General features: G+C 38.7%; 1 protein-coding gene across 2 annotated transcripts in view; it reads left to right on the top strand.

The window, feature by feature from the left end:
- Window positions 1-21,741, top strand: part of EIPR1 (EARP complex and GARP complex interacting protein 1) — a 94,674-nt gene that overhangs the window by 13,660 nt on the left and 59,273 nt on the right. For both annotated transcript variants that reach the window (XM_086631379.1, XM_086631380.1), the window contains exons 2-3: window positions 617-700; window positions 6,733-6,865. In XM_086631379.1, the coding sequence (XP_086487505.1) occupies window positions 617-700; window positions 6,733-6,865 (217 nt within the window). The remainder of the gene's footprint in view (window positions 1-616; window positions 701-6,732; window positions 6,866-21,741) is intronic.

Below are 21,741 nucleotides of genomic sequence, written 5' to 3'. Positions count from 1 at the left end.
GTGGTTGGTGCAAGTTGAAGCAAGGCAGAGAGCCTAGCATTCTCATTAATACAACAAAATAACATGATTATGACAGAATTTTCATAGGTAAATAACAAATTATTTCTCCTATCATTCGGACAATTCTTCTGTCTAGTGGCCCGGAGTAGAAGAGAAGGGGTTTATTTTTTAACTGTCTTCTAAATGTGGTGGTTAATGGTGAGGAAAAATTCATTTTTATGCAGGCATCTTCAGTCTGAATGATTTGAAACCTTCTGCTAGAACAGTCTATTTCTTGGATACTGTAGCTAACGTATTTAAGAATTGTCCACTGTTCTATGGATTTTTTTTTTTTCAGTCAATAAAGGAGAATTGCTTTGGAAGAACTGCTGTAATATTCACTGTGATAATGGAGGCTGGATAATGTATTTAACACCTGTATGTTCCCATGCACCTCACAAATGTGAGAAACTGCTCAAAAATGTGTTAACCGAAATAGACATAAAGAATTGAAAAGTCTGCAGATCGTAAGAATATAATGCTTAAAACAATAACTGATACGTAAGCATCAAGATTTTTTGCTGAAATGAGTGGGTTGTATTAATTAGACTTTTCTAATGGCTTTCTTCTTCCATAGGCACGAGCTTTAACACCTCAGACAGCAGAAACGGATGCAATAAGATTTTTGGTTGGAACACAGTCTCTTAGATATGATAATCAGGTAATTTTTCTGTCAAATGTCAGTCGTATTTTTTTTCCCTCTTTTTAAAAGAATATAGATCCAATATCATTCCTCCTTGTCTCTCCTCTCTGTTGAATTTGAACATTGATAGTCAAGTTGGCTTCTGTGAGAAGAACGTAAAGATATTGGTAAGAAATGTAGGCGAGTGAAAGCTGTGTGTATTTTCTGAAGATTAAATTACTCTTCTAAATTGCATGACTAAATCAGATTGGTTTAGTAAAGGAACTGCCGTATTTTTGTGAACTTAAATCTATAGATTCTCTGGAGCGATCTTTAAACTACAGTAGAGGTGCAAAGTAAAACAGACATTTTTAATCCTTGATTGCATGTGCCAGGAGTTCCATTAGAGGCACAGTTCTGTCTATGTGAAGCTTCATAATCTAGATTTTTCATTATTAGTTATTGGCAATCTGCTATGCCCTTTCTGATCATAAGTTTAACAACAATTTAAACTAAAATTTGAGTGACATCTGTAGCTTAATTTCTATTGGACTGTTTCTTCTGCAGTTAAGAATTGTAGAGTTCTTCTGTACAATACCTCTAATTGTACAGCAATTTAAATTTTTGTGACTTTAAATGCCTTCATATTGAAAGAAGTTCTTGAGGCCAGAGGAATTAGAAAGCTGTACTGAGTGCAGCTGGCAAGGCTTTGGTAGCAGGGGAGCTGCAATGGTGGCCTCTGTGGGAAGAGGCCAGGGGTTGCCTGTGCCAAACTTGGCTGGTTCCAGTGAACCTGCAGCAGGACACAGCTGAGCCAGTCAGCATGGTGGCACCTCTATGAAAACATTTAAGAAAAGGGAGAAAACGCTGGATGGAAAGAAAAGGATGGAACAAAGACTAAGACACCGTGTTGGAAATGACAGAGGTAAGACCAACGTCAGAGGAACAGAAGGTGCTCCATGGTGGAGCAGGTATCCACTGCAGCCTGTGGAGCACCTGCACTGGAGCAGGTGGATGTTCCTGAAGGAGCTGTGGCCCATGAAGATGCCATGCTGCAGCAGAGGAAAAGTGTGAGATTGAAAGAGAGTCACAGAAAACACTATGTACTGACCATAACCACCACTGCCCTATCCCTCCCTTCTCTACTTGAAGAGGCTTAGAGGAGTCTGGAGTGAAGTTAAGCCTGGAAAAGCAGGGAGAGAAGGTGCTGTTTTAAGGTTTATCTTTTTCTTTCCCACTGCTCAAATTAGCAATCACATTTTTATTTTGATTGGCAACAAATTAATTTATTTGCCCAAGTCACGTCTGTTTTGCCTGCAACAATCATTGGTAAACAATCTCCCTCTCTTTATCTTGACCCATGAGCTTTCTCATTTCTGTGCTTCCTATTTTCTCCCCCTGTCCTGCTTGGGGGAAACAAGTGTCTGGGTGGGAGTCTGGCTGTTGGCGAGGCTAACACCCACCACAGAAGCCCCTAGAATGTTTATAGTCACTGGCTCTTCTGAAACTGGTCTGTAATGGACTGCACGAAATGAACTTGCAACAATAGCTCTGGGAGATGTGAGCTGTCAATTCTCAGTGAGTTGGTGAGTTTGTTACTCAAGGATAATACTGGATGAGGCTCAAGAAAAAAATATTTAAAGGCATAAGGGGATTGGAGCATTTAGTTTCTTTACATTTCGGGTAATAACTGTGAGATCTGTAACAAAAGAACTGGCAGACAAACTTAGTTAAAAATAAATACACACAATTATATTTTTGATTGTGCTGTTTCAAATGTTCTTCAGACATTTTGTTATAATCTGGTTTTCTACTGTGATTTCTATGTGGTTCTTTGACTTCTTGGTTCAACTAATTAAATTCTGATACAAAATTGTAGTTGGAGAATGATTCTCACTTACCAGTTGATATCCGGCAGATCTTAATAATTTAAATGTTCTGATTTAGGTAAGTTGATTAGGCATATACTACATATTTTAGAAATATTTACACATATTTCAATGTTATTGGCTATGCTTTTCTTTTTCTAATGAATAACATTAATAATAGAAATGCAGGACGCTTCCCAGGGTATTAACAAATGTTTGGGGGTTATTGGCCTTTAGCTGTGCCTCAGGCCATCAGCTCCTCTCAGCTAGTTGCTAATCCCCAAGAAGTGCCCTAGGCCTCAAGTCATTATTGCTTAATTCAGCACTAGGTTCTCCAGATTTGCTTAAAAACTTTTTTAGTTACCTAACCTAACTTACGAGCTGGCTTGCAGCCTCTAGTACTTGACGAAGTATTGCACAGTGAGAAGTTTCTTACACAGTGCTGTCATGTGCAGAATATTTCTTCCCTTCTGGTCATTGATGGGTTTAGTGCAAGTATCAGAGCAGCAGTTGTACAGCTGGCATGGGAACTTGTGCCTCATTGAGGTTTATTGCTGTATGATGCAATTTAGGCATTCATAGGAGATCTGGAGAAAATATTTTCCTGTTAACACTGATATTTCAAAACAAAGGAAAATGTTTGTAAGTTTTTATATTCTGTCAATATTTGTGGTATTAGCAATGTGTAGTACTTGGCATTTGGTCCTCCGAACTTGCTGGAAATTGCTGAAGGAGTTTCTCTTTGCACTGTGTTCTACACAGTGTAGTTTCAGAACTCTTGTCCTCAGTACTTTCATTGTTGCTAAACTGTGTCTTTTTATACTGTTAGTATGACACATTTGGTGTATGCTTTGTAAACGTGCGAAGGAAGTATATGTCACTTATTCTTTTCTCGTCTCTCTCATTCTCAGAACTCTCTAAGTTATTTTCTGTCTCCAAAGTACATATTTTCATGGTTTGCCTTAATGCATGTCATTATATGGGCACAAAGCAAGGCATTGGCCAAACTAAAACAATTCTCTAGTCTCTGCTGCCCATGAGTGCCTGATGAAAGAAAACCAGTTATAGGGATTGCATAATTGAAGAAAAAGAGATATTTTGTGTTGAAATTAGTTTTAGTCTCCGTTCCTTAGTAATTTCTTTAGCAATTAGTGATTCCTACAGATTCTGAGGAGAACTGAATAGTTATTTGTTCTCATTCAAATCTCACTACTATTTTCTCAATACTCAGACTTGCGTTCAGTGGGAATTTTTCCCAGTGTGATTAGAGCAGATTAGTAACTCATTTTTTTAGTTACTGGTGATAGAACCAGTCACTTCTAAGAGGTGTTTTCCACAAGGATCATGTTCCACAAGAGTTATGATTACACGTATCGTTAACTGTTACACTATAGTCATGTTGAGAAATTCTCTGTGTGGACTTGGCTTACCTACACTTACTGATTTCTGTGTGCTCGTCTGTGGTGTTCGTATGCTGCACTAACTAATCCGTGGTAAAGCTCATTTCTACACTCCTTCAGGAAAAGTTAGATCATGATTCAAGAACTGAAGGATAACACCTTGCAGAACTTAAGTTTGTCCGGTTCTGTCAGACAGTTATAGGTGAGTATTTCTTTCAGCAAACATTTGTCTTCATGGCATCACACTGGTGTGCAGTATTTGGTACTAGTATGTTTTCTACGAAAACTCTTTTGTCCTTAGTGTTTAGCAAAGTCACTATTCTATATGATAAATACAGTTTATCATGTATTCAAATTAACATGGTTAAAAAGATCCTTAGCAGAAAAACATGGGGGGAACTTTTGCAGTTCTTTCTGTAAAGCTGATCAACTTCTTGTGATAGTCTGTGTTGTGTTGGGCACAGCTGTGAAAGATGTCGCTTTTCAACTCAAAAAATGATTCCCTTGCCTAAGAATGAAATTTCATATTTCCTGAAAGTCTCAGTCTGGACTTTTGATCGGTTAAGTGTGCATTCCAGGAGTTTCCTGCCATCCATGACATCAGCTGAGGCAGAAGCCTAACAGCAGAGGATAAATTGGTTATCTGTGCCTTCAAAGGGCTTCAAATGGGGTAGAGAGCACACCCGTAGCTTCTGTGCTGAGTGACCCTCTTAACCTGGGTAGAGTGAGTAGAGAATGTGTTTGACTGTAGTAAATGAGATTTAGACTTGTGGTTCACCTTCAGGGACTTGGATTGAGCTTCCAAAGAAGCCTCTAGTGATTGCAATGGAAGATTGCTTTTTTTTTTTTTTTGAGATAGCTGAAAACAAACGCATTTAGCAGATCTGATTGTGCCTTACATGGGAAACTAAAATAACTTATTTTTTTAAACTATGACAGATCTTCATATATTCACACTGTTTTTCTGTTAAAAACATGATTCAGTAAATTGAGAGATGCCTTTCTCTCTGTTATGCTAAAGCCAAATATCAATATTTTGCTGTGTAAAAATAACAGGAGTTACTCTTCTTGCCATGAATCTGTTGAAAATATTTTGCTTCACAGTTGTGACTCTATTGCCATTCTTTACCTTCTAGTTCTCTGCTTGTAAAGTAGCCATTTGACTTATCAACAATTTGAGTTGGAATTTTATTCGAAACATCAAAATCTATCTGATAAGAGCAGCATAAAGGCTGAATAGATGATATCTTTCAATTCATATTTAAAAAAAACCCCACCAACAAAAAACAAGGAGTGAGATTAAGTTGATCTTTAACAATGAAATGGGTGAAAGCTTTGTGTATTGGGATACAGGGAATAGATTAGACAGGGGATATACAGAAAAGCCAAAATCAAGTGAATCAATAGATAAGTATGATATTACTCTGGAGAGTTTTGAAAGGAAGGATTGTCACTCTCTTAAGTTGGACGGGAAAATGGATATGCAGTTGTTGGGGTAGATGGACAGTGTCCTGATTCCTGGGTAAATTTCTAGGTTAAGGGCAGTAAATGAAGTCTGAAGAGACAACTTGCTAATCAGCTACGGAGGTGCTTGTATGCCTTGGATGACAGAATGAAAAAACAATATAGGTGAGGAAGGTCCACTGTTATATCTGAAGGGGCAGTTGCTGATGAAAGTGTTTGAATGAGAAAGAAAAGGTAACGTAAACTCAACCCTTTTAAAAAGAAAAGTGTAATATTACCAATTTAGGCTAAGTTGAGACCTGTTTAGCAGCTTCTGTATTTTAAGAAAATTTTCTGTAATACTGTATAGCTAAGATTTTTACAGTGATTAAGTAGTTAACTCAGTAGACTTAGTCATTATGATAGACTGTCTTGTGACTTTTTTTTTCCTCTTCATTGTTCACCCAACTTTGCTAATGAATTTTTAATGAGGATGCAGTTCTCTAAAAATTGTGAGTTTTCTAGAATTTATTTGTTCACTGTTGAGCTTAGTGGAATTAGTCCCATGAGTAAAGTTACTTGTGTATGTTCTGCCAGGCTAGAATCTTTCTCAAAATCTTCTATTTCTGAAGCAACTATAGAAAAACAACTAGCTAAAAATATGAAGGAAAAATGAGAGTAACATAGACCTATTTAAATAAAAAACAACACAACTACCAAACCAAGAACTTGCAACAAAGAAAAATCAAAATCACAAAAAGCAAACCTATCTGTATGTCTTTTAAAAATCTTATCTGTATATTTGAAACTTATTATTATTTTTCTTCATCTTTCAGTTCAACATGGAATTTTTACACTATAAAGAAAAAAGTGTTACAGATTTGTATATTGGTACAGATATGTGATTGCTGAAGTAAACTCAAGAGTCCTTTCCCTCTCTCCCTTTTATTCTTTGCAGGATATTTGAATTCGATGATTTGGATACAGAATTGGTGCAGACCTTTAGACTAAGGATTGTAATGTTGTTATTTCTGCTTATTGCTATAGGAAGTGTTGAATTGCAATACAAGTGGCTTATTTACTATTGGCCATAAAATGAAAAAATCACCTTCAAACTTTACGTTTCAAAATTGAGAAGAATAAATGCGGTATTTCCTCAAAACAGGGAAATTGCTGTGCTTTTATGGAAAAGTATATTCTGCATGAAATCAGTGATATCCTAAATTGTTAGTGTAACAATTAATTAAAGTAGATATGGGTTCTAAAATCTCATTAAATTGTTCTGTGCAGCCATCGTGTATAATTAAGACCCACAGGAAAACATTTGAAACTCTAATGTTCTCTTTTATTGTGTTTGCAGATTCACATCATAGATTTTGATGATGAAAATAACATTATAAACAAAAATGTTCTCCTTCATCAAGTGGGTGAAATTTGGCACATTAGTACCAGTCCTGCAGATAAAGGTGTACTAGCAACCTGCTACAATAAAAGTAAGTCCTTTCTAACCACGTTAAACTGTTTAAGTGTTTTGATGTATTTAAATGTGCAAAGATTGAGCATCTAGATATGTGTAAGCACTTTAAATTGGAATTATCAACACGGGCATTTTTCAAGAAGTCTACTGTAGCTTTACCTATACCTCATTCGTCTCATATCCTTAAGTCATCTTGATTAGAAGTCTACTTTCACATTCATGTCAAGGAAAGCAGCAAAATAAAAGTAGTACTTGCCTGATTAATGCAAAGCATGGCAAATCAAATATATTCCTGTTATTTTAGATGTCATTCTTTTTATTGATCTATATCTTTGCTCTTGAAAGTGGAAGTAAATGTCTTTCAAAACATCATCACACCAGCATCAAGCTCTCTTTAAAATTGCAGGTGAAGTTTTGTAGATAATGTTATTTGTCATATGTTAAATGCAGATATACCCGCAGAGAGCTATAAATTCTTATCTAAATATCTCATCAGAAGCAGTAGGAATGCTCCTTGTGTAATATAACACTAAGTGCACAGATGTTGAGATTAAGGATCTCTGTGCATTCCTTAGGTGAGGCAGGTGTAAAGATTTTCTTCCATGAGGCTTGAAAATCCACTTGCATCACTTGGGGAAGAGAGTACTCTTTCTCTCTGACAAGCAAATCTGTGCTGTCAATTGGAATAAATATTATTTCTTCTAGTAAATATTATTCCATTCTTTCATGGAAATACAGTGTAAGAATAAGGTAGTGAGTATCAGGCTTTGTGCATCCTTGGACAGCTGTAGAGATGTGAATTCCTGCTGCTTAACCTTGTGGCTATGTTAGCAAGAAAGTTCCAGGATTGCTGATTGCTCGGTTCTCCTTGTTCTTTTGGATTGAAATAAAAGTGGTAAAATTTCAATTTCTTTCACAAATTTTATGTGAATCTCTTAAAGACAATTATAGAATATAAGTATGATAAAAAAGCTTTTTCTGTTTTCTTAACTGAAAACAGTTGTGGGCATTTTAACTGAGAGCGAGCACTGAAATGGTATTGGCCTGTTTTTTTGATTAGTTTGTACTGTCTGGTTGACTTACTGGACATAACTTCCTCACCTTGTCAGTGATCCATGGAGAGAATGAGAAAAGCAGTAATCGGGCCTGAAATTCTAAAGTTGTCTTAGTTGTTTTCTGACTAGTTTCAGAGGAGGATCTGAGAAAGTTCTCTGAAATCTCCTTTAAAGAAAACGAGAACAAGTTTCTAAGTTTCTTTCTCTAGACTTTCTGAGTTGATTGCATTCTTTTTTTTCTTAAAGAATAGTTTTAAAGAAACGTTTTAAAGAATTTATATACCTTTTTGTTGTGGTTTAACCTCAGTCAGCAGCTAAGCTCCACACAGCTGCTCGCTTGCTCCCCCTGGGTGGGATGGGGAAGTAGAATTGGAAGAGTAAAAGTGAGAAGACTTGTGGGTTGAGATGAAGGCAGTTTAAGCAAAACAGAAAACGTGTGCACAAGCAAAGGAAAACAAGGAATTCATTCACTGCTTCCCCTTGGCTGGCAGAAGTTCAGCCATCTCCAGGAAAGCAGGGCTCCATCACGCGTAACAGTTATTTGGGAAGACAAACTCCATCACTCCAAATGTCTACCCCTTCCTTCTTCCCCCAGCTTTGTATGCTGAGCATGACGTCATATGGTGTGGGATATCCCTTTGATCAGTTGAGGTCAGCTGTTCCACCTGTGTCCCCTCACAGATCCTTGTGCACCTCCTCACTAGCAGAGCATGGGAAGCTGAAAAGTACTTGGTTTGGCACAAGCACTATTTAGCAATAACTAAGACATCAGTGTGTTATCAATGTTATTCGTGTATTAAATCCAAAACACAGCACTGTACCAGCTACTATGAAGAAGATAAACTCTATCCTAGCTGAAACCAGGATGCTCTTTTTCCCTACAGAACTGAACAAGATGATACACAAGATAGCTTATTGAGTCCAGTGTTTCATGTATATAACGTACTGTTAATGTTAACCAGTCTTAATTTATTCAATTTATGTCAACTTCTGAGCTCAACTATTGTTCTAGAAAGTATGATGAAGACAATTTTCTACTCTTTTCTCAAGAAGGCCTACATTTAAGTTTTATGTTCTATTTAGCGTGTTGTAGCAATTCCTGATAGCAATAAGCGTTTTAATTGAAAATCTGCTTTGGGAGAGAGAGCTTACTGACATTTCTAGAATTGAGCTTCTACCCAAACACTTTAAATTTCTGTGAGATTTCTGATTTCTGTTATTAGCTTTATTAGTTCATATGCATGTTTTCTATTCTAGCTTCTTTGTGTTCTAGATTTAGTTTAGTTTACCTAGTTTCTGAACATTAAGCTTTATTGTTTGTACTTCATGCATCTTCATTTAGAATCATCAGCCATAAGCTTTCTGCAGAACACAAGATCTCATTCTTAAATGATTATTGATGACTCTAAATAGCAACACATAGAACAGAAAGCACACGGCATGGGGTTTGAATAATAAGGGATACTGAGTTTAGCAGCCAACTTATTTCAAGTAATAATGCAACCAAATTAAGTAATCGAAGCCTTTAAAATGCTTTTATGTATTGCTTTTGTTTTTTTATTTTAAAAAGACTCTTAACTATTTTCCTCATTGAAGTACCAGTCAAATGAGATGATGCTGTTAGGAACAGCCGTAGGTATTGTGACCATGCTCTTGTGTCTGAGCCCAGTACCTCTGGCAAATGTTGACTGTTGTTGAAACTGGGAGACTGAAGAAGTGTGATATGTGCCCATTATTAACAGCTATTTTATGAAGTTGCTTAAATAAGTAGTGAAATGTGGCATTGAACAAAAGTGGAATCAGATGCATTTTGCATTTCACAGCTCATTGAAGTAAGCCAATGGAATAGGGTAAGCACTCATGAAAAAGCTTTGACATTTCCTTTTTTATATTGGGAGAGATACTGAGTTTTCTTTCTCACACTTATCGATAGTTAGCATAACCAAGGTATGAATAAGGTATTATGTTACTTCATGAGAAAAAAATGTAGTAGATGGAAACAGAAAAGCACTTTCTTCACAGATTTCCTGATCTTTGTTGAAGTGTGCCTTTCCTATAGGAAGTTTGGGAATATAATAGTGGTTGAACTGAAAGAATAATATTGTGTACCTGCTTTGAAGAGATAGGCGATGTTACAGCAGGGGTCTGTTACAGGCCACCTGGCCAGGAGGACAGAGCAGATGAGGCGCTTTATAGCCAGATAGAAGCAGCCTCGCGGTCACAAGCCCTGGTCCTCATGGGGGACTTCAACCACCCTGACATCTGTTGGAGAGACAATACGGCAGGGCACAGGCAGTCCAGGAGGTTCCTGGAATCTGTGGATGACAACTTCCTCCTGCAGGTGATAGAGGAGCCGACAAGGAGGGGTGCCATGCTCGACCTTGTGCTCACCAACAGAGAGGGACTGGTGGGCGATGTGACACTTAAGGATAGCCTTGGCTGCAGTGACCACGACACGGTGGAGTTCAAGATCCATGGGGCAGCAAGGAAACTATACAGCAAGCTCTGTGCCCTAGACTTCAGGAAGGCGGACTTCGGCCTCTTCAAGGACCTGATGGGCAAAGTGCCGTGGGAGGTGGCCCTGGAGGGACGAGGGGCCCAGGAAAGTTGGTCCACATTCAAGGAGCACCTCCTCCAAGCTCAGCAGAGGTGCATCCCGATGAAGAACAAGTCGGGCAAAAAGACCAGGAAGCCCGCGTGGATGAGCAAGGAGCTCCTGGACCAACTGAAAATGAAGAGGTTAGCCTATAGAGGGTGGAAGCGGAGACAGATAGCCTGGGAGGAATACAGAGAAGCTGTACGAGTGACCAGGGATCAAGTGAGGAAGGCTGAAGCCCTGAAGGAATTAAATTTGGCAAGGGATATAAAAAGCAATAAGAAAAGCTTCTATAGGTATGTAGGGGACAAAAGGAAGTCCAAGGAGAACGTAGGCCCCCTCCGGAAGGATACTGGTGCTCTGGTTACCCGGGACATAGAGAACGCTGAGTTACTCAATGACTTTTTCGCCTCAGTTTTCACTGATAAAGCCTCTTGTCTTACTGCCCAAGCTGTGGAAAGAACTAGCAGGGACTGTGAGGATGAACCACCGCCCACTGTACTTGAAGAGCAGGTTCGGGAACATCTGAGGAACTTGAAGGTGCACAAGTCCATGGGACCTGATGAGATCCATCCGCGGGTCCTGAAGGAACTGGCGGATGAAGTTGCCAAGCCATTGGCTATTGTATTCGAGAAGTCGTGGCGGTCTGGCGAGGTCCCCGATGACTGGAAGAGAGGGAACATAACCCCCATTTTTAAAAAGGGGAACAAGGAGGACCCGGGCAACTACAGGCCGGTCAGCCTCACCTCTGTGCCTGGCAAGGTCATGGAGCAGATTCTCCTGGGAACCATGCTAAGGCACATGGAGAGCAAGGAGGTGGTGGGTGACAGCCAACATGGCTTCACCAAAGGCAGATCGTGCCTGACCAACTTGGTGGCCTTTTATGATGGGGTGACAGCATCGGTAGACAAGGGTCGACCAATGGATATCATCTACCTGGACTTGTGCAAAGCTTTTGACACTGTCCCGCACGACATTCTTCTCTCTAAACTAGAGAGGCATGGGTTTGATGGATGGACCACTCGGTGGATAAGGAATTGGCTCAATGGCCGCACTCAGAGAGTAGTGGTCAACGGCTCGATGTCCAAGTGGAGACCGGTCACAAGTGGCGTCCCTCAGGGGTCCGTGTTGGGCCCGGCCCTCTTCAACATCTTTGTCGGTGACGTGGACAGTGGCATGGAGTGAACCCTCAGCAAGTTCGCCGATGACACCAAGCTGTGTGGTGCCGTCGACACGCTGGAAGGGAGGGATGCCATCCAGAGGGACCTCGACAGGCTGAAGAGGTGGGCCCGTACCAACCTCATGAAGTTCAACCAGGCCAAATGCAAGGTCCTACATCTGGGTCGTGGCAATCTCAGGCACAAATACAGACTGGGTGGAGAATGGATCGAGAGCAGCCCTGAGGAGAAGGACTTGGGAGTACTAGTGGACGAGAAGCTCAATATGAGCCGGCAATGTGCTCTTGCGGCCCAGAAGGCCAACCGCATCCTGGGCTGCATCAAGAGGAGCGTGGCCAGCAGGTCGAGAGAGGTGATTCTTCCCCTCTACTCTGCCCTTGTGAGACCTCACCTGGAGTACTGCGTCCAGTTCTGGAGCCCCCAACATAAGAAGGACATGGACCAGTTGGAGAGGGTCCAGAGGAGGGCCACGAAGATGATAAGAGGGCTGGAGCACCTTTCCTATGAGGACAGGCTGAAAGAGTTGGGGCTGTTCAGCCTGGAGAAGAGGAGGCTCCGGGGTGACCTTATAGTGGTCTTCCAGTACCTCAAGGGGGCCTACAGGAAAGATGGGGAGAGGCTGTTCAGGAGGGCCTGTTGTGATAGGACAAGGGGTAATGGTTTTAAAATAGAGGGAGGTAGATTCAGGTTGGATATTAGGAAAAAATTTTTTACCATGAGAGTTGTAGAACACTGGTACAGGTTGCCCAGAGAGGTGGTGGATGCTCCATCCCTGGAGATGTTCAAGGCCAGGTTGGACGAGGCCCTGAGCAACCTGATCTAGTTGGAGATATCCCTGTTCCTTGCAGGGGGGTTGGACTAGATGACCTTTGAAGGTCCCTTCCAGCCCTAACCATTCTATGATTCTATGATTTTGAGTCTTAATTAACATTTTAGAAGCATTTTGCAGCTAGTGATATGGAAAAATATTGATTCCTGAATGATTTGTTTGTTTGTTTTAGTGTTTCAGTCATCTGGACTTGCTGTTCTTCAGATTGGAGATCAATTCTTTTTCTAGAGTTGACTTAATGCAAGATAAAAGATTTCTTTTTAAACAGACTTTCCCCAGATTTTAGCTACGCTTTTTTTTAATCATACCATATTTTTAAAATGCAGTGAAAAATCTTTCCACAGTATCCAGTTGTTATTATCCCCTGTAATATTATTGAGACATTCAAACTCTTTTTTTTTTAATTAACTACCTGACAGTTAATACTACTGCCTCAAGTCTAAGATGATGCTAGTGGTCTTGCTGTATGTTTTGAAATACAAGTGATCTGATGTTATTTGCTTCTCTTTCCTCTTGTAGGGATAAAACTTAGCAAAATAATGTAATATTTTGTTAATAATGTAATATTTTGTTAATTTCTACTGATTGCAGAGAACTGGATGAGGGAAACTGATACTGGTATTCAGCTGGTAACAGTAGGTTATTTGTAGGGCTAAGAATTGAAGGGAAAGTTGGAAGCCACTGTGTGTGTTTGAGAAGGATGCCGATGTAGTTTTTACTGTTCTGGTTGAGATAGGCTTTGAATTGATGTAATGGGGCTCTTAGTTAAAAGTTGAAAGATTCTCTTGGATGAGGAAGTTCCTATGTTTGGAAAACCTGACCAAAGCCCTAGAGCCTGTTGGAATACAATCCGTATACAGTCTCAATATTGCTGAAGTTTCAGGCTACATGAGAGGAAACAGGAAAGCCATTTGAATGTACTTTTAATAGTGTTCTGAGGCAGGGAGGAACACCAACAGACTCGAGTGTCTATAATATCATTTTTGTATGCAAAGTAGGTGATGGAGGCCTCAGCTGTAGGGTTGGCTAAAAAAAGTGGGATCCCTGGGTTAAGATGAAGTTGGGGAATACTTGGAAATATGTTGATTTCTGAATGATGCTGTCTGTCAGTCCAGTTTATAATACACTGTTATTGGGTGTTTGAAAGATTTACCCGTTAGGTGGGTGCGCAGTGGTAGGTAGAGGTTGTATGTGTGTTTTGTGAGAGGATGCGTGTCTTGCTTATGCTTCGTTTCATCTAGAACTTCATTTTAATCTGCTCTCCTGTTCATACGTCCCTCTCCTTCTCTCACCTGCCATTTTAGGATACTGTTAAAACGGAGGCGGACTATTTCCTAAGGACTTTGAAAGTAAATTTCGGCTACATCATTAAAGGAATAGGGAATGCAGAGAGATTTTTCTCTAGGTCGTTTGAAGACTTTTGCAGCTGTGCCAGTTTGCCAGCAATAGATGGCTTCTTCCCGAATGACTTGAGTCACAGCAGAATATTCAGTAAAGAGGGTGAATGCTCGTGATGTAGTTGGGGAAAACTGTAATTCTAACGTAATTTTTTTTATAGATACAAAGGGAACTCTTAGTCTACTAAGAGTAGTTTCTACTTTATTCTTTGCAGAACCTGAGTATAGCTTTCATTATATCATATAAGCTAGAATAAAAACATCAGATTTATGCATTGCTCTGAGATACCAATGAATCTATTTAAAGTGTCAGTGAGAAACTAGTGGTTTGTTTAAATTTTGATAGTATGTGATAGCTAGCTACTTGAGTAATTATTACATTCTGGTAGATGTTCTACAGATGCTTAGAAGAGATGGTAAAATTGTTTGAGAAGTCAAGGGGTAAGGCAAACTGGTGGGTTTACATGAAGTGATACAGGGGAGGAAGTAGAGAAATGTTCCAGACTGAAAATTCTGCACTGATGGAAAATACGGTTTGCCTGCTGAACCTTTAATTGGGTCTGGGTAGCTGTCTCCCTTACTGGAACAGTGAGTTTTCAGGAAGTGATTGTGAGCAACTACTTCAGCCGATCTGTTCTGTGCAGATGAAGGATATGCTTGTGGGGGTGAACGTAAATGACCGCATCTCAAGAGCGTAATCACAGGCAATGCCAATGTACTGTTAAGTGTCATAGATCTGATAGGGGAAGAGCTTACTTAAAGGCCAAGTGAAGAAATGAAGGAAACAGTATAATTGGAGAAATAAGAAGATTCTGAAAGAAGGAGATCTCAAAACAAATAAGGGATATGTCGCTTACAGGACAGCATATGGCTGCAACTACTTGTGAGAAAGCAAGAAGGTACAAGGTGGTGTGTAGCCTTTGGGTAACCAGTTTTGTGGAAGGCTGCAGAAATGTTAAAGTGCTGAGATATGGCCCTTAGATGTTAGCATTTTGTAAGTATTTTCTGTACCATTTAGTGTCTGTTAGTAGAAAAATCTATTACTGTGACTAAATGGCTGCCTGCACCATTTTTTGATTAGTGTTTCTATATTGCAATTTGTTTCTTCTTTATTTGTGCAACTCTCCTTATTTTCCTGAGACCTTATGTTCTTCTACCGTTCCATGCCATTTACTGAAATGATCAGTGAAATAATTTGTTGATTCTTAAGTTTTTGAGTCCGTCTGATGCTGCTATAAGATGAATGGCGGTCTGGAGGCTTCAACTTCTCTTTTTACTGTTTCAAACTGTGCTGGCAAACTAAACAAGATATTTGTGCTGATTGTTTATGCAATTGTGAATTGGGTTGCAAGGGTATTTTCACAGCCACAAGAGTACCTTTATGTAATTGAAAACTTGAAAATTAGGATGTGACATACTGGGCCACAAAAAATAACAGCATTCAAGTCTGATGTTTGGAATGATTTACTTTAAAGATGCCAAGCAGGGTGGGAGCAGGTGTGGAAAGCATGTGTATGAGCTATCAACACTGCAAATGATTTAAGAAGAAAACAACCCTTACCTGCTAGCTTGTGAGGGATAAAACCTGCTGACTGTAAAAATCTTAACATTGAATAATCAGTTTTTGGTATCAGACAGCTGGCTGCTTTTGTGTGTGTTTTGATGGGTTTTTTTTGGTGTGGGGTTTTTTTTTTTTCGTCAGTATTGCTATAATAATAATTTTTGCTAGAAATTGTAACCTGTAGAGTAAAATAAATAGTCTCAGGATATTAGACTAATATTTTAAGGTTATATTTGTATTCCAGTAACTTGAACAGGGCCGTGGCATTGACCTAAGGACTGACTTGCAGTAATGCCTACTGTTAAACTGTCAGGATGTCCCTTGAGTAATTTTGGTATGAGCCATCTAGCACTTTCAGGCCATGATGCCCTCAGGTAGCTTAAGAACATCATGAGTGGTTGGAGTGTAGCCTCCTTCTTTCAGCTTATCCTGTAAAAACATTTGAGCTTAACTGTGCTGGCTGGCCTCAGGACTGGAGAACTGTACCTGACTTTAAGTTATCAAAAAAAACCCTGTCATAATTTCCATTGCAGACTTACAAAATACACAGATTGTTTGCTATGGAGAATGTATTGCAGGAAAACATGCAAGTACTTCAGAAATTGGACAAAAGACATGGTAAAGATAAATATGAAATAAATTAAGGTATGAAGATATGGTAAAGAATTTCTGTTCTGCTGATCTCAATTGTATGATGGTTCTGTTGTGCAACTTTTTCCACAAAATTGGGAGAAATAATTTTAAAGAGAATTTGGTCCTTTTAGAGAAGAGGATATTTTGGAACAGTTACCCTTTTTGTATAGCATTTATACAGTGTCCAGTGCTACAGGGTGCTCGTGTTGTGGTTAGGATTGGTAGGTATTGTGCAGACATACCTTGAAGAATGCTGATGAATTAAAGAGAAAGCTTCACACTTCTTGAAGTGAATGTTTAATTACTGGGTATTAGGAGCACACAGTCATTGAGGCAAAATATGTGTCTAACGATGATGATTGTCTTATTTGTCCTAACTCCTGCTTCTGAAGAGGGTGCTTTTTTTTTTTCTAGCTACTTTCAGAAACTAATTCCTGAATTAGATCGTGGATCAGAGCTCTTTGCCAGCATGGTAATTTCTGAGTTTATAGGAAGACTCCGAGTAATCTGAAGTTTACCAAATGTTCATGCCTTGACTCATTAAAAGGGGATAATTTAAACTCTAAAGTAATGACCATAAATTATATAGAATGTACTGAAGAACTTTTTTAGAAATTGCTCATGATTCTTTCACCCATACTTTCCATCATTGAATGATCTTTAGCAAACTTTGAATTTATTTTTTTTTTAAAAAAAAAAAACCAAAATAAAAACAAAACACAAAAACAGCTATTATCTGCTCTTGGAAATGGAGACCACGGAAAGATGCTGGTGTCACATGCTGTCTGGTACTTCTGCCATCTTTGAAACGTGTGAATTCAGTCTCGTCAAGTACAATTAAAAAACAAAAGCTGTTTTGAAGGAAGGCAGTTTTTCACAGAATGCTTTATCCTGTGCTGCTTGGAGAAGAACATTGGTTATTTCTCTTAGAGTTTTCTCCTTAAAAATTCCTGTGGGAACCAAGGATGAAAGATGTTATGTACAACTACACATGGAAATGCAAGGCCAAAAAGCACCATCAGGTGAAGGTAAAATGGACATTTAAATAGCTTAACTTGTATGTTTTACCTGAAACTACACTTACTGCTATAGTAACATAACTGTCTGGTGGCAGTGTGCTGTCATATGTTAACAAGCATTTAACTTGAGACTCTTATTCCTAGCTTTCCCCACCTTGCATTTATAATATGTGTTCTATGTATTTCTTACATTTTACTGATAAAATGTAGTATATTTGAAACATTTTTATTTCTGAATTTGCATAAGTTTAATCTTGTGAAGCTCTAGAAATGCATTAAAAATTTTATTTTTTAAATTTTTACGACTAACATTAGCAGTTCAGACAACCAAAAAACATTAGTGATTTTAAATTTCATTTTCTGACTTGTGAAATAAAATTACTTACAACAAAGAAAATGTTTCTCCAAGAGGGCATAAGCTCTGATGCTCTAAGGCCCGAGGCTTTGTTGAATTCAACACTGCAAATAGGAGTTCCTTCAAACTTGGTGCATCTTTATTATATCCTAGTTTCATGTAGGTGAAGCAAATCACTTCAGCTGTTTGAATTTTTTTAAAAATATGAAGTAGGCAGGCCATATGATCAGTTTAAATTCACTTGTACTTTCAGCGGTATACTTGCATGCTTATGGAAATGAAAATTTATTACGTACTATTGCAGTTTCTTAGGCAGACTTGTTAGATTAATAAGCATCTATTGTTCTGATGGCCTCAGTATATGCTATTGTCTATGTTCTGATTCGTATGTGTTGCTAATGAAACCAGAGATTTCTTTCAAAGGAGGGAAGTGTGATTGCAGTCTATCAATTGCAGAGCTGTTTAAAATCTAAAGCAGCTATCAGCGAAGGTCTCTCTTGTATATTTATAAATGCAAAAAAATTGAAAATCAGTTGTGAAAGGAAAAACAGGGTGGTCATTTTTTTTTTCCATTCCCTTCGTAAAAGCAAGGAAACCAGATCCTACTTTTTGCTCATCTCCTTCCAACATTTTCCCCCTTCAAAACAGATCATCATGTCCTGATGTCCAGTGAAACTGTCATCCTAGGATATGTGTGCTGATAAAGGAAGGGCTATTGATCAGTCTGTTTTCAGACTTCTGTTTTATTGAGCAGCTACTTATCGCCAATGGCTAAGAAAAACTTGAAGGAATTCTAAATACAGTACCCTTTTCCATAAAAATTTGTGTTTTACAGTGCACAGTCTATATTCTCTATCTCATGCTTCTCCATAATAACAGGATTATTTGCAGTTCACTTTAATGTACTCATACTGTTGGGGAAAAATAAGAATGTCTTCAGTGATGCAAATTCATCTGTGTGTGTTTCATTCCCTGTCTGTGCCCTCTTTTTGTTTTGAAATATGGTTTGTTTAAGAATTGGTTATCACCAAGCCTAGTACAACTTCCCATCCATTTCTGCTTTGAGGATTGAGGGGAACAGAGGAGGAGCTGCTGAGATATCATTCATATTTCTCTCCAAATTAGATCAGGAAGAAAGGGAACCTAGTTGTCTTTATTATCAACGTAACCTTTGCTTGTATAGAATTAAAAATTTTCTTGGACATAACTATCAGTTCCAGTGGAAAACCAACAGGAGTGGGGCAAACAAAAGGAATGACAGCCGTCTTTTGTTTGTTAGTGTGAACTATTTTTGGTGTAGAGCAGATGGGTGAGATGCAGAAAGGTATTTTACTTTTGTGCTGCCGTTTCTGTAGGATTAACCTTAAGCGTGTAAGAACTACTTTTACCTTTTCCTGCCAAATGGGATAATACCACCCTGTTGATCAGACCAATGATTGGTTTATCTGTGCCAGTATCATGACTCCTGCAGCAGCAACAGGAGATCCTAAATAGTACAGTGTAGGCAGGTTTATAGACAGGTCTCTAATCCCTTTTTGAACCAGTTGGGACTGCCTTCTGCCACAAACTTTTGTAACGTCAGTTTTCAGTTTGAGACTCACCGGCCAAACTCTCACCCTTTCTTTTGAAACTTGCCTTGTACTGTTACAGTGAGTGCCACTTAATTCTAAGATTGCAAGATTTGGCCTGTAATAGCAGTTCATTCACCTTGCCACTGCTTTTCTGTTTCTGTAAACTTAGGTCATGTTCTTCCCAAGGTGTTTTCCTTCCAAATGAAATAGTCCTAACCTGTTGCAGATCTAGGACGACAGTTGTTCTATCATCTTCATTTATGTTGCCCTTCTCCAATTCTGCTATGTCCTTCTTTAGATGCAAACCCTAGAATTGCACTCTCCATTTGAGATATGGGCATATAGTTTTTATGGGGCTGTGAAACAATCCTTTCTATTTTATTATCAGTGCCCTTGTAAGGATGCTCAATATTTTGCTGGCTTCTGTAGCTACTGCTGCACTTTAGATTTAGAGAACTGTCAGTGTTGACACAAAAAGCTTTTTTCTGAGTTGTAACTACCAGTTCTGAGTGCAGCATCATGTTGGGATGGCTTAAATTATTTTTCTCTTCATGCATAACTAACTTTTGTATACGGAGAAGCTCATCTGCTTTTTTGACCACCAGGTTTTCTGGAGTCCTTCAGTTGTTCTTGCCTTTGGCGTGGTGTGGAATTACCTGAAAACGTCAGCTCCTGTGAGACTAGGAGTTGACGCTGTGACACAAGCAATGCTACTTGGGGAGCTCACGGTGGAATGCCTCTTCCATTTTTAACTTTAGCCTTTCAGATAAATTCTTGTGTTAAATCCATAGGATAAAGCTAGATTAATTCCTCATACTAAGAAGAGAAAAAATGAAATTTAAAAGCAAAATCTCTATCAAGTGTAACTATATTGAGGTTTTGGAGTTTTTTTGAAGCCAGGTTGTTACCATTGCGACAAAAATATTCTATCGGTGAAGTGAGTGACTAAGGAAAGCAGCACGCTGAAAGTTGATTAAACACCTTTCCCAGACCATTTTGAAATTAAATACTTCAAAAATAATTTTATATGTTGCTTGTCTTCCATATTTGTGCTTGCCCCTGCTTCTCTTAAGAATTGAATTTCTTATTCAAATCCATTGAAACACGTCGAAACCGATTTATCTCCCTAGCGCAAATGTGTTTTTCAACTCCTACAAAACCGGGTTCTGCACTTCCATTACGTGTAGGGACATAGGAAGCCACCAGAGGGCAAACACAGGGTGAAGAGAGAAGGCTACTCTGCACCTCCACATGCTCAGACAGGTGCGTTGAAACATGCATCTTGTTTTTTTGTTTTCTTTTTTCCCAACAAGATAGTGCCACTGTGCAGCAGTTACGAAGGCTCAATATAAATAGCTTGGGTTTGTAGATCCAGAGCACAGAGACATACAAATACAAAACAGCTGTGTAAATTTTGATGAACAGGAAAATAAAGTTTGCATTTTAAATCCATTAATTTAAAACATCAAATCTGCTGTGAGTTATGACTATCTGGTGCAGTGCACTTATCACACAGTAAACTTATGTGTTAAAAAAACTACCTGCAGAGAAAATTCATCAGTAAGGGTATTGGAAATAATGCTACTGGTGATTCCTTTCAACTCCTTAGCATTGAAGACAGCAGGTGACACTGACTTCACTGGTTTCACTTTCCTTTGCTGTAGTGAAAATACTCCATGTAGGGAAATCGTTGGTACAGCCATGTGATATGCTGCAGTTATTAAAATGGAGAGAGAAGTCGAATGCATCTCTCTAATTATCCCCCAATGCTCTTCTCAGCAGTAGTGGCAGGATGTACAGAAGAAAGTTTATTCCTGTAGTTGGAAGGAAGAAATAAATGGGCTTGGTATTCTCTGAATGTTTTTTGTAGTGTGTACCTGTTGTTGTTCTAGGAATTCTAAGTATTTTATGTAATTTGTAGTGTTCCTTTACAAATACTCTTCAATAAGGTTTTAACTGAAATTATTGACTATCTGGTCCGTATGATGGAAAACTACTACAGAAATGGTGAATGGCTTGAGAAATTGTCCTGTGTTAATTGCTGTTCAGATTTGAAGGCCTCTGTGCATAGATGTATATTGAGATCAGTCCGAATGACAGGTAACACAGCTGTATTATTTTAGTCTCTGTTATAATCTTATTCATATGTAAGCCCGCTGTAGGAGTCAAGCTCCGTAGTGTCTCAGCCAGTGTGTAAGAGCAGGTACATAAGGAAAAGTGTAAGAACTGGGGGAGCTTATATAACATAAATAACTTGAAACACAGATGCTTGTTATCCCTTGATTTAGGATTTCATCTTTATTTGACAACCATTATCAGGATAATTGTAACATTCATGCTACGCAGCAAAATAGAACTAATGTCAGAAAGAAGAGGGAGGAGAGAAAATAACTGAAATCGGAAGTATTAAAGCATGGGCATGATATTGAAAAGAGTGCTTCTAAAATACAGAAAGTGGATAAAATGCTTCTGAATTAGGACTGTCACAGGAAGAGAGTCTGTTGAGTTGTCAGGCTACTCTATCCTTCAGTATTAGAAGGTTTCATTGTCGTCCCCCCCCCCCCCTTTTTTTTTTTTTTTTAAAGCTTAGAAGAAGAAAAACAGTTTTCCAATTTGAAATAGCTTTTTAACTCAAAATTTTCAAATATTTAACTGAACTGGTATAATAAACTGAAAGAAAACGTGTTCTTTCTCCATC

The sequence above is a fragment of the Tauraco erythrolophus genome, chromosome 2, assembly GCF_009769465.1.
Source record: "Tauraco erythrolophus isolate bTauEry1 chromosome 2, bTauEry1.pri, whole genome shotgun sequence".
Classification (NCBI taxonomy): Eukaryota; Metazoa; Chordata; class Aves; order Musophagiformes; family Musophagidae; genus Tauraco; species Tauraco erythrolophus.
The sequence above is the reverse complement of the archived record's forward strand: the minus strand, read 5'-3'. Positions and strand labels throughout refer to the sequence as shown.